Consider the following 13,473-nt stretch of genomic DNA (forward strand, 5'->3'; position numbering starts at 1 on the left):
TATCAAGGGAATAAACATGTTAATGGTTTCTGACAGCCAATTTATTATCTCCCTCCTTTTTTTAATAGAGGGCAAGAGGGGAGCTCACAGAGAGAGAGGGAGAGAATCTTAAGCAGACTCCATACCCAGCACAGAGCCTGACACTGGGCTCGATCTCACAACCCTGAGCCAAAATCAAGAGTCAGACACTTCACCAACTGAGCCACCCAGGTACCTTATTATTGCTTTTTAATAAGGGCTGTTCTAATATACAAAGCTCCAGCAAGGTAGACCCAGAGGAGTTTCTTCACCATCTCCGCAACAAAGGGCATTATCAGAAACAATATACATATTTTTTCAATGGAGTATATATTTTAATGACAGATTCCTTTAATGTGATTACTGTTTCTTCAACTTCACTTACTGTGTTCTTCTCTTATTTGAACAGTTTGTCTACATTCTTTATCTATGCATCGACAGAAATCCTTTAGGTTTCACTATTGAATTTTAATTATTTTTATGCTGAATATCCAGCCTCTCGGCCGTGATACTTAACATCATGGTACAGTCTTCAGGATGGTTGGGTGAATCACTCAAGATCCATGTTCTGTAATTGCTCTTTTAGAATTAGTTTTGAGCTGAATAAATGTTTAAAATCCAGATCTCAGCTTATTAATAGTTTACAAAAGGTCACTTTTGTATTCTAATGATTTTTGTCAACTGCATACCATTTGAGATGTATATAGCATAGGGAAAATATTACATGAACATTTAGTCCCCCTATTCTTAGCCTAAATTAAATAAAAACACTCTATCCTCCACCCTAATATGCTTCTTTGAAAGAATATTTTTTTTCACATCAATATGTACTTTGTCTTGATCCTAAATGTATTTACTAGTGCCTGGAGAGATTTAATAAAAAGCCAAGGAATATGACAAGAGATCCCCAAAATAACACTGGGCTTGTCAGATAGAGGGAAGGACCTAGAACCTTATGCCTAAACAGGCCAACAACACACCAGAAGACTCCCTGCTTGTCTTATGTATCACAAAACTCATAGGCCTACCTAACAATAATCTCAATTAAAGCACCTTTTCTTGAGATGCCCGGGTGGCTCAGTGGTTGTGCATCTGCCTTTGGCTCAGGGTGTGATCCTGGGCCCCAGGATTGAGTTCCACAACAGGTTCTCCATGGGGAGCCTGCTTCTGCCTCTGCGTATGTCTCTGCCTCTCTCTCTCTGTATCTTTCATAAATAAATAAAATCTTTTAAAACAAAACCAAGTCAAAAAAAGCACCTTTTCTCAAAAACATAAATAAATAAATAAATAAATAAATAAATAAATAGGCAAAGAAAAGAGGACAGTGATTGTATTAATACAATCGATGTATTACAATGGTAATACATACCATTTAGAAGGCCAATTGAAAAAAGGAAAATAAAAATATATACTGGTTGACGTCAGGACAGAAGTGCTGAGATTCCTTTTATTCATTATTCTGTTTTTGCAATAAACACAAATCAGGAACGTAAATAAGTACTTCTCTAGGGCTGAAGGTTGGACCTACCTTCCCAGCGTGACTCTTGTGTTGTCTTCTCCTTGTCCAGCACTCCTGTCTCTTTCTCCCTCTGGAAACGGGTCTGTAGCTGCTTGATCTCCTGGTCGTAGTCCTGCCACTCTGGGACAATTCGAACAGCTGCTTCCAGCTTGGGCTCTTTGGTCATTGGATTATTACACTGTGAAAAACCAAATCGTATACTTCAACCAAGGTAAAGACAGGGCACATTATCCAGAATTCAAAGGTATGTCTGTTCCTGGGTTATAAATCCCAACTGAACAAAAAAGAATAACACTGAGGAATCAAATGACAGATGAGCAGAAGCAACATGGTCACATAAAGCTTCTACAAAGTTGTGGGAAGTGACAGGAAAGCAGGAAAAGAAAATTCTTGTAGTAAAATCACAAGGCACAGAGATAATCCATAAGAAAAGTAGTAACTTTGCTGATTTTAGTGAAAACAGCCCCATCAGACACTAGAGGACTTGGCTGCCTGCTGCAAGCAGCAGAAATCTATGTATGTTACTGTAAGACAAGCTGCAGTCCCCCAACTGTACAACCACAGAGAACACTAAGTAAGACTCTCTCTGTGTGTTAATAATGATCTAGTTGTAAATCACATTGGACTAGGACGCAGAAAAGAACCACAGAGAGCTTACCAAATCTATCGTTTTTGCCCTTTTCTTAGAGGCATCATCACACCACGTTTCACACCAAAGCCATTCTTGAGGGAGTGATTTAATTGGCACCTGATGGATCATGTTATTGGGCAAATCCTGTTTGGTAAAAAAGAAAATAAAACAACAATCTAAAGTTCTGGGAGAAATTTAAATCAATGAATAGCAAATTAGTGATGATAGTTGCTCATTACATATCACATACCAATCACAAATTTTTAGAACTGAAAGGGTCTACTAAAAACCTTAGAGAAGCTAAAATATTTGTGATGTTTTTTAAAACCACAAAGTTTAGAGGACTCAAACTACCTATGATAAGCACCTGAAAAATTTTAGCTTAAAATTCACAAATAACCTGCACCTAGACTTCCCTCCATGAGGACAATTCTAAGAAAAGGTACTACTGCCTCTTGAAAGTTAACTAAGCATAGAGCGTGGTTTTATACTTCACAGTTTTGCATAAAGGAAGCTCTGAATCCACCTTGTCACCTGGGGCTTGATCCCAAGTGGACGAAGCTCACATGTTTTTGAGTCAACTATATGCCTTGAAGCTTTGTTCTCAGTGTTCCATTGTCTTGTAACAAACAACCAATATGATCCAGAAATTCCACTTCTGGGTATATACAAAAAAGAATTGAAGCAGGGACTCAAACATATACTTGTATGCCAATGTTTACAAAAGCATTATTCACAATAGCAAAAAGCTGAAAATAAGCCAAATATCCATCAACAGATGAACAGATATACAAAATATGGGATGGATATATATATATATATAAAATATATAAAATGGAATATTCTTCCATCATAACGAGAAGGAAATTCTGATGCTATGACATGGATGAAACTTGAAAATAGGGACGCCTGGGTGACTCAACAGTTGAGCATCTGCCTTCGGCTCACGGCATGATCCCGGAGTCCCGGGATGGAGTCCCACATCAGGCTTCCTGCATAGACATAGAGCCTGCTTCTCCCTCTGCTTGTGTATCTGACTCTCTCTCTCTCTCTCTCTCTGTCTTTCATTCATTCATTCATTCATTCATAAATGAAAGAAAGATGGGATCCCTGGGTGGCGCAGCGGTTTGGCGCCTGCCTTTGGCCCAGGGCGCGATCCTGGAGACCTGGGATCGAATCCCACGTCGGGCTCCCTGCATGGAGCCTGCTTCTCCCTCTGCCTATGTCTCTGACTCTCTCTCTCTCTCTGTGTGACTATCATAAATAAATAAAAATTAAAAAAAAAATAAATAAATAAATAAATGAAAGAAAGAAAGAAAGAAAGAAAGAAAGAAAGAAAGAAAGAAAGAGAAAGAAAAAAGACAAACTTGAAAATAGTATACAAAGTGAAATAAGCAAATAAGCTAGGCACAAAAAGGAAAAATACTGTATGATTCTGAAAGTATCTAGAATAGGCAAATTCATACAGATACAAAATAGAATAGAGGTTGCCAGGGGCTGGGGGAAGGAAAGAAGGGAGAGTTATTCTTTAATGTTTACAGAGTTTCAGGATGAGATGATAAAAAGCTCTGGAGATGGTTAGCTGTAACAGTGTGAATGTACTTAATGCCACTAAACTGTATAGTTAAAAATGATTAAAATGGGAAATTTTATGTTACATGAATTATACCTAATAATGCAAGTACAATAGACACTAACAGACAAAAAGAAAAAGAAAAAAATTGTTACTAGTAAACTTACATTAAGGAAAATAAAATGATATTCTTTAGGCAGAAGGAAAATGATCCTATATGAAAGCCCAGAAATGCAGGAAAGAATGCAGAGTAACCATGTAAGCAATTCTAAAATGACCAAATGTCAAGTAAACTACTACCTATAAAACATGCGGAATGCAACCAAGTTTTGCTGAGGTAGCATCTGATCCTTTCAAATGTATATATTAGAAAAGACTAAAAGTTATGAACTAAACACCTATCTCAAGAAATTAGGGAAAAAAATCAAATTAAATAAAAGAAAGAGGTAAGAACAATAAAGAACAATCAGTGAAATAGAAAAGAAACATAGGATGGAACACATTAAAAGATGCTTAATTCTTGGCGAGGTGATAAAGGAAAAAAAAGCACAATAAACAACGTCAGGAATTTTTAAAAGAGAAAGAGAAGACACTAGTATAGATGCTATGGACTTTAAAATGATAACTGGAGTAACGGAAGCATTCTGGCTCTGGATATACATTTTCTGATGTGTATCATCAGAAAATTAATTACACAGTGCACTTAAAATCTGAGCATTTCACTATATATAAATTATATTGTTTTTTAAAATGAAAGGATAGTAAAAGCAATTTCATGACAATATGTTAAGGAAATTTAGAAACCACTTAACAAAAACAGTGATAAAAGAAATAACAGAAAATGTCAACAGTCCCATAACTATTAAAGAAACTGGAATCATAATTTAAACACAAAGAAATTAGAGGCTTCACTAGTGAATTCGACCAAGCATTTAAGAAAGAAATAAGGCCAACCTTATACAAACCAATTACAGGTAAATGAAAACAAAAACAAAAACAAAATCCAACTCATTTCATTAAGTCTCAATACCAAAATCTGATAGAGATATTATAAGCCAATGTCACATAAAAACATAAATGCAAAATTCTTAAATAAATACTTACCCCCAGAATCCAGGGCTATATAAAAAATTATAAATCATGATCAAGTTTGATTATATAATTCAGAAATTATATTTAGGTATAAAATTAACTCTATTTATAATAAAAGAGAAAAGCATATCGCAGATGTCAAAAACAAAATTTAACACAAAAGATTTTTTTTTAAAGTAGCAAACCAACACTAAAAAGAACTTCCTCAATGTGAATAATGGGTATCTATAAAACATCTACAACAAACATTATACTTAGTGGTGAAATGCTGAATGCTTTCATCATTTTGAGTCAAGAATGCCCACTATCAACATTTCTATTCAACATTATAGAAGTCCCAATAAATAGTGAAAGCGAGAAAAAAAAAAGTTTTTGTAACATAAGATTGGAAAAGAAAAAGTAAAACAGCCATTATCTGTAGATGATACACTTATATATATAGAAAAGACAAAAGTATATAAGATTAGCAGGGTAGCTGAATACAACAATGAACAAAAATCAACTGCAATTCTAGACACCAGTAACAAATAGAAACAAAAGCAGACTGTTGAGCACATGTTCCAACATACACCCAGAGACTGATGGCAAAGAATGCAAATCTTAGTGGTTCTGAACACTTAAGGAAATCTCCGTTCAATTTTAGCTGACTACTAAGCTAATCAAGCAAACCAAAAATGCAGTCTTCACAGAAATGGTTTAGAACTCCAAAAACAACTACTACTACAATAAGCAGCAACAAACTCTGGGGGAAGGGGAAAGTCTGATTTCCAGAGTTGCCACACTATATTACTTGAAATGTTCGGTTTTCAACAAAAATGAAGAGACTTACAAAATACCAAATATATAAAACCCATATACAGGGGTAAAAAACAATCAATAGAAACTATACTTTTGGTGGCCTAGACATTGGATTTAGAACACAAGGACTTTATCAGGTATCTTAAATATGTTCAAACAGGACAAAAGAAACCATGTCTAATAGAACTAAAGGAAAATATGAGAATGATGTTTCAAAAATTAGATAATAAAGAGATACAAATTATACAAAAGAACCAAACAGGAAATACACTGTTGAAAAACACAATAATTTAAATTAAAATTCGCTAGATGGGTTTAACCACAGATTTGAGCAGCATAAAAAATAATCAGTCAACTGAAGATAAATCAATTGAGATTATTCAGTCTTGAGATTATCCAGAAGCAGAGAGAAGAATGAAGAAAACTAAACAGAGCCTCAGAGAACTGTGGAAAACCATCAAATAAATACATGAACACACACAATGGCAGTCCCAAGAGGAGAGAGAAAGAGGTAGAAATAATACTTAAAGAAACAGAATGTTCCCAATTTGGTGAAAAATCTTAATCTACACAAGCTCAATGAATTTCAAGCAGGATAAATTCAAAAGAGATCCAACCTAGCTATATCATAATTAAACCATCAAAAGAAAAGACTAGAGATAGTGACTTGTCAGGTAAGGGATTCTCAAGATTAATGCTAACTTCTCATCACAAAATACGGAGGCCAAGAATTTGTGGAACAATAGATTCAAAGAAAAACATGAGAAGGGAGGAAAAAAAACCTGTCAGGCAAGAATTTTATATCTAGCAAAATTATTCATCAAAAAACAATGAAGGAGAAAATTATACATTCTTCAAGAGTTTGTAGCTCCAGGGCTATCCTATCAGACAGATTATAGGGAGTCTTCTGGCTGAAACGGAAGGGCACTAGACAGTAGTTCAAATCCACGTGAAAAAATAAAAAGCAGCAGTAAAGGTATGTAGGTAAATATAAAAGATAATATCAATGTACTTCTTATGAAGAGTTCCTCCCCCCCCCCCAGTTTAAAAACAATTCCAAACAGTAATAATTATAAATCTGTGTTGGTGAGCATATGATGTATAAACATACAAATTGTATGATAATAAAAGTATGGGGAGGAGGGGAACACAGCTATTTAGGAACAAAGTTTTTGAATACTACTGAAATTAAGTAGTTAGTAACTCAAACTAAATTATCATAAGTGGGCAGCCCCGGTGGCCCAGCGGTTTAGCACCGCCTTCAGCCTGGGGTGTGATCCTGGAGACCCAGGATCAAGTCCTGCATCGGGCTCCCTGCATGTAGCCTGCTTCTCCCTCTGCCTGTGTCTCTGCGTCTCTCTCTCTCTCTCTCTCTCTGTGTCTATCATGAATAAATAAATAAAATCTTTAAAAACTGTCATAAGCTAAAGGTGTTAATGATAGTCAAGACAACCACTGAGAAAATAACTCAAAAATACATAGCAAAGGTAACAAGGAAATTTAAATGGCAGATGTAAATTCTACTTCACTAATGATTATATTAAATATAAACATAAAAAACTCTCCAAATGAAAGTCACATAGGATAATGATTCACATATACCAAATTAACAGACTGACAATAAATACTGGTCAAAACATGAGCAATAGGAATTCTTACATGGCTAGTGGGAGCATAAATTACAACTACTCTGGAAAACTGTTTAGGATCATCTAATAAAGAAAAATACACTAATCTGATGACTTGGTAATTCCATGTGTTGCTGTACACACAACTGAAATGTACATGTGCATCAAGACAGTTGCATGAATGATCACAGCAGCATTATCCATGGAAGACAAAAAATGGAAAACAACCCAAATGTTGGATAAACAAAGCAATGTACCACTACACACAACAAAATGGATGGATTGTACAGACATAATGTTGAACAAAAGAAATTAGCTCAGAAGAGTACATATTTTAAGATACTGAGGTAGGGAGGAAAAAACCATTCAAAACCAATCTATAGTATTTAAGGATACATGTTAAAGCAGTAATTTAGAAATAAAGCATTGAGGTGATTACCACAAAAGTCAGGATGCTGGACACCTTTGTTAGAGAAGAAGGGTGGCTGCTGGGATGCTAGCAATGTTCTATTTTCTTTTCTTTTTTCTTTTTTTTTCTTGTTTTGCAATGTTCTATTTCTTGAACTGGATGGTGGCATATAGGCATTTCCACAAAGAAATTAATGCATGTGAATATGTACATATTGGTATATTTTTGTTTTGTATGCTTTCTTTCATAGATGCTATATATCACAATAAAGGCTTTAACATGTTTAAAGCAGACTTATGCAAAACAAAATATGTGAAACTAGGTATTTAAAACAAACTATAAACTCACTTCTGAAAAATATTTAGCTAATACACTGATTTGGCTAAACTTAAGAAAACCCATGGTTTTTGACATAGAAAAAAGGGAAATTGAAATTGTGAGACTAGATACAGTGAATCCTTGCTAAATAGCTCCTAAAGAGAAACAAATTGCTCCTAGCAGGCAGAGAAACAAATTTATCAGATTACCGTGGGTACAAAATTAAAAAATATGGTAATGGTTTGAAGAGGCTGCATCATCCTTCTATCTCCCTTCCAAATCAACATCTATGACATCTATGACTATGACATTTTTCAGGAGAGATAAAAATGTCACACACGCACACACTGCACAATTCCTTTCCACGAAGAAACAAAACACTGTCCTAACAGAGGAGAGAACAGAGAGGAAAATAATTCCTGACACAATACTGCATACCCATCACTGAAAGTGTTAACCAAAAAAATAGCCACTTACTTGATCAAGATTTGAGAGGCTGTTAGGATCCTGACTCAGACCTTGGTACTGTCCCCTGAGTCTGTCACCAGCAGCTATTTTCCTAAACTTCTTCAGATCCACGACATACAGTGCACTGGATAGAGAAGAACTACTTGTTATAACCATGGATTGTGGCACCAAAAGTAACCTCACTAAATAACAGTCACCAGGTAAACATCCTGGCCTCTCTTTGAAAAGTGAACTATGGCCTCATGGTACAGCTCAGGGTCAGTACGTGCCTCTTCAAAGATGCTCAGGAAATTATTGCAAAATCCATATTCTGCCATCACAAGCTCACTTTGTCACTCCTCCTTATTCAACTATCTTCCTTACTTAGCTGCCTTAAATCTCTGACAAAAGACAACTTCTATGAAATGTCAGCAAATAAAGTAATAAAAGCTAATCATCAAAGATACCCTGATGTCTTAAATGTTGCAGGAAAAAATCCCCACAGTGTTATGGATCTTCTGGACCAAGAACATAACTAAGGATAAATCACCAAACCTCAGAGATAAATATCTCTGTAAATGCTACTACCTACACATCCCCTGACCTTCCAGATCTTCCAAACCACATCCAGCCCAGAGCAGATAATGTAACATTACACAGTCCGTTCTAGCAGTTCTACTTCTAGGATTCTGTCCTACAGATATGTCTGAAATATACTAAGTGATGTACCTAATTATTCACTGCAACAACATATGTCACAGCAAAAGATCATAAAAAAACATCTATCTACTGGAATAATATGTAGATGTAAAGGAAGGTCTCTCTCAACTCACTGACATAAGATTTAATAGAGATATTAAAACAAGGCACAAAACTGTAAATATGATGGTATTATTTTGTGTAAAAAAGAAGTCTAGTTGTTTATGTAAGAACTAAGTTCTGGGAGGATATATATAAATTAATAGAAGAGGTTATCTGTTATAGAAGTGGGAACTGACTAGAAGACAGGACTGGGAAGATTCTTTTTCATGACATATTTTTTATAATTTTTATTTCTGAACCATATTAATTTATTACCTACTCACAATTTCTAATATGCAAAATAAATTTTTTAAGAAAAGAAAATCAAATAGCTTTAGGAATATAGCTTTTTCAATACCTGATATGATACTTTCGCCCAGCCAAATGACTGGCCCAGTACCCTGATTTCCAGAACCTGTAGCCATCCATTTCTTTCCGGCTATCACAGAAGGGAGTATAGCCATAAGGAGCACCATCCAAGTTGAAATCTCTTAACTCTTTCAGATCTGTTCGTACAATCTGGAGAAAAGAAGATCCCAAGTCATTTGGGTTGTTTTGTTTTGTTTTGTTTTGAGTGTTTTAGAGGAAGAAAAGGAGAGGGAGAAGGTAAGAGAGAGAAAAGGGGTAAGGGTAAAGGGCAAAGGGAGAGAGAGAAACAGAGAAAGCAAGAGAGAGAGATACAAAGGGCGAGGGAAAGGAAGAGAGAGACTCTTCAACAGGCTTCCCACCCAGCACAGAGACCAACACAGGGCTCCATCTCAGGACCATGAGAGCATTACCTGAGCCAAAATCAAGAGTCAGACACTTAACAAACTGAGACATGTAGATGCCTCACAAGTCATTTGTTAAACAGCCATAAAGACAGCAGTTTCTTTAAAATACAGACTACCGGGATCCCTGGGTGGCTCAGCGGTTTAGCGCCTGCCTTTGGCCCAGGGTGTGATCCTGGAGTCCCGGGATCGAGTCCTGCATCGGGCTCCCTGCATGGAGCCTGCTTCTCCCTCTGCCTGTGTCTCTGCCTCTCTCTCCCTGTGTCTCTCATGAATAAATAAATAAAATCTTTAAAAAAAAAAAATACAGACTACCTCACTGAGACATTACAGAGGGTAGCTCTGAGGTTAATAGCACAGGGTCTATGGGTAGACTCAGTCTAAACCCAGATTCTTATACTGATTAGCTGACTGCCATCACTAACATGTAAGATATTTTGTCTGGTGCCTGGCACACAGTATTCTAAGTATTCAAAAAGACAGAAATAAAACAAATTTACACTACTTAGCCTCTCTATGACTGAGTTTCCTCATCTGTAAAATGGAGACCCCACAGGATTACATTAATCAATTTATGGACAAATGTGGAAAGATGTCTGGCACATATCAAGTACTCAATAAAGAGTAAGTGTGCTTATATCAGAATCCAGAAAGCATGCTTCAGGTCTAGCCAGTTGTGATACTATGAGCCAGATGAGGCAAGTAATTCCAAAGAGGTAGATGAAGTTTCTGGCCGTATGGCTTTTACACATATTATATATCACTCCCATTCAGATGATTACCTCAGATTTCAGCCAGATCAGGGTAAGGGGGAAGGCTGTGAAGGAGAACTATAATCACACTTTTTGAGTTTGTATGTTTTAAAACCAAAGTGTGTTCCTTTTAGGTCAAATCTTGACACGGGGAAGAATAGCTGAAGACTTCCAAATTATCAAGGCCAAGCATCTATCAACTAGAGCTTCCCCTCTCTTAACCATGTCAACAACTCCTAGCTTTTGGGTAAAAAATTGGAGATAATTGCAAGCACTGTTAAACCTCAATCTTCCAGTTTTTAGTTTTAGTTTAGTTTTTAGTTAAAGTAAGAAACAAAACTGCATACATGATGTAATCACAACTGTGCAAAAGAGGCATTAAAAAAAAGATGAAAAGGAGATAGATCAAATGCAAACTTTAAAGGTGATCACATTTGGGTGTCACTTTCCATATATCCTAAAATAATGTATCATAAGCATGTATTTTTCTGTAACTAGAAAAACGGGCACCTGCGTGGCTCAGGGGTTGAGCCTCTGCCTTTGGCTCAGGTCGTGGTCCTGGGGTCCTGGGATCAAGTCCCACATCAGGCTCCCCAGAGGGAGCCTGCCTCTCCCTCTGCCTGTGTCTCTGCCTCTCTCTTTCTGTGTCTCTTGTAAATAAATAAAATCTTAAACAAAGAAAAAATCATTTAAAAAATGAAAAGGAAGTCTAATGCCCTTAATGCAAACTGTTTAAATCTGGCTTGTAAGAGAGCTTACCTGATCAGCATCCACAAACAGGAATTTGTCAACAACTAGTGGGAAGAGCACATCCAGGAAGAGGATCTTATAACCCCAGATGATGCGCTGTTTCTCAGTCTGTTGATGAAGCCACCGGGGCCATTTGTACTGAACAAGTTCATATTGGAAATTGTATTCATTTGCCATATAAGGTATGAACTCCTATTTTTGGACATAGGAAACAACAAACCACCATTTATTTTGATGAAGAAAATCAACTGTATAATGTAAATCAGTCATCATGATTATGGTACAAGTAAAACACATTTACCATAAGAGCAGTCTAATACAGAAATCTGACCCTGACTTACCTACGACTACATAAAAGAATACAGAATAATGTGCCAAACCCCCATTTCTTTATGACTTCTGATTACCACATGAAATGACAAATCTTTCAATGAAGGGCTTTTGTGTTTATATGTGTGTTTTATGGGAAAAAACTGTCAAAACATGATTTCAGTAAAACATTGTTTGGGATTGATTTAAAGCCTTTCTCATACCTATGCCTAACCCAGGAAATAACATGGCCAATCCAAATATTCTGAACAAATTTATGTTAAGTCTTTCAGATCCTAAATGTAAGTACCTTCAGAGGATCAGAAGTGAATTGCCTATCTAGGAAAGATACTGCTGAATACATTAAAAGTTGTTCAGCAAATTCTATAGAACAATAACAACCAAAAGATATATATAAATCAATTTAGATAACAAATACTAACTAATATAAATAAAGCAGAAAACTTTTCAAAGTCTTGTTTTCATTTTGCACATAGGGAACATTACTTCCAGAGACCACTGGGTAGTTAATTGCTCATGATAGAATGAATCATCCTCCTCACTGGAAACCAGCACTATGCTTTCTTAATTGTGCTTTATAATGTATGTGCTCAGAGGAAGAGAATGTTATTTCATCAACACAAAAGATTCTCCTCCAATGTTATCCAAGCTTCAAAAAGGTCAGAATTTTGTGCTTGGTATCATAACAACTATTCCTCCAAAATAATCCAGTCTGCAATGAACACAGAAATATGCAACTGGGGGTGCCTGACTGGCTTAGTCGGAAGTGTGTGTGACTCTTGACCTTAGGATCACCAGTTCGAGCCCCACTTTAGATGTAGAGATCACTTAAGATAAATAATTTTAAAAATATATGCAACTGAATTAAGGAAACCTAATCAAAAGGAAAATTTTTTAATCATACAAATAACATAGAAGCAGTAAAAAGTATATTATTCCATTCATATCTCCTTAACAAGAATCTTCTCCTTCCCCCTGAGAAACAAACCTTAAATGTGGGAGACAAATAATTCTTCAAGAACCAGAATTTCACAGGAGTCTTAGTATTCTTCAGTACTGATAGCATCATTATACTGTCAAACAAAAGCAAATGTAATAATAACCTTTCAATGCTTTTTAATGTCAACAAAATCAAGTAGAGTTAATCATGAAACCATTAAGTGTTCTCCATGGCAGAGCAGACTGATGGCAAAGAGAGACCTTTACTAATGGAAAATGGAAAACTGCAGCTATTATAAGGTTATCAATGGATGGAAAAGAAAGAGTATTTCTCACCCATAAAAATATATCTGATAAAGACAAATGTTTTAATCATGTTACATTCTTTAAATATACTTGCTTCATGAACTGCTGTCTTAATTATGGTACAAATAAGTAACAAAGTTTGTGGTAAACTCACTACAGGACTCTGAAAAGAAAACCTGTAAGGTCACAGCAGCTCTGTGTGGCTGCATGCCCCCCACAGCCTCTATTAGAGACCCCGCCAGGAAAGAGAACAGGGAGAGGACGGGGGTGGCAAATGGCAGCAGCTCTGTGTGGCTGGGCAAATGGCAACAGCGTCATGATTTCCTACTTTGAAAACAGACAAAAACAAACTGAGTCAAGGAACTTAATTAAATTATTACTAACACTTGACA

The 13,473-nt window shown here is 36.1% G+C and overlaps 1 protein-coding gene across 3 annotated transcripts in view; it reads right to left on the reverse strand.

The window, feature by feature from the left end:
• The window catches only part of UGGT1 (UDP-glucose glycoprotein glucosyltransferase 1), a 122,998-nt gene that overhangs the window by 4,969 nt on the left and 104,556 nt on the right, over positions 1-13,473 (reverse strand). For 2 of the 3 annotated variants that reach the window (XM_077861219.1, XM_077861218.1), the window contains 6 exons: positions 12,825-12,909; positions 11,516-11,698; positions 9,593-9,753; positions 8,464-8,578; positions 2,196-2,312; positions 1,547-1,715 (listed from right to left, as the gene is read on the reverse strand). In XM_077861219.1, coding sequence (XP_077717345.1) covers positions 1,547-1,715; positions 2,196-2,312; positions 8,464-8,578; positions 9,593-9,753; positions 11,516-11,698; positions 12,825-12,909 — 830 coding nt within the window. Of the gene's footprint in view, positions 1-1,546; positions 1,716-2,195; positions 2,313-8,463; positions 8,579-9,592; positions 9,754-11,515; positions 11,699-12,824; positions 12,910-13,473 lie in introns of those variants that run through there. The other variant, XR_013358971.1, reaches the window with a different exon arrangement.

The sequence above is a fragment of the Canis aureus genome, chromosome 20 (genome assembly GCF_053574225.1).
Source record: "Canis aureus isolate CA01 chromosome 20, VMU_Caureus_v.1.0, whole genome shotgun sequence".
NCBI classification, from domain to species: domain Eukaryota; kingdom Metazoa; phylum Chordata; class Mammalia; order Carnivora; family Canidae; genus Canis; species Canis aureus.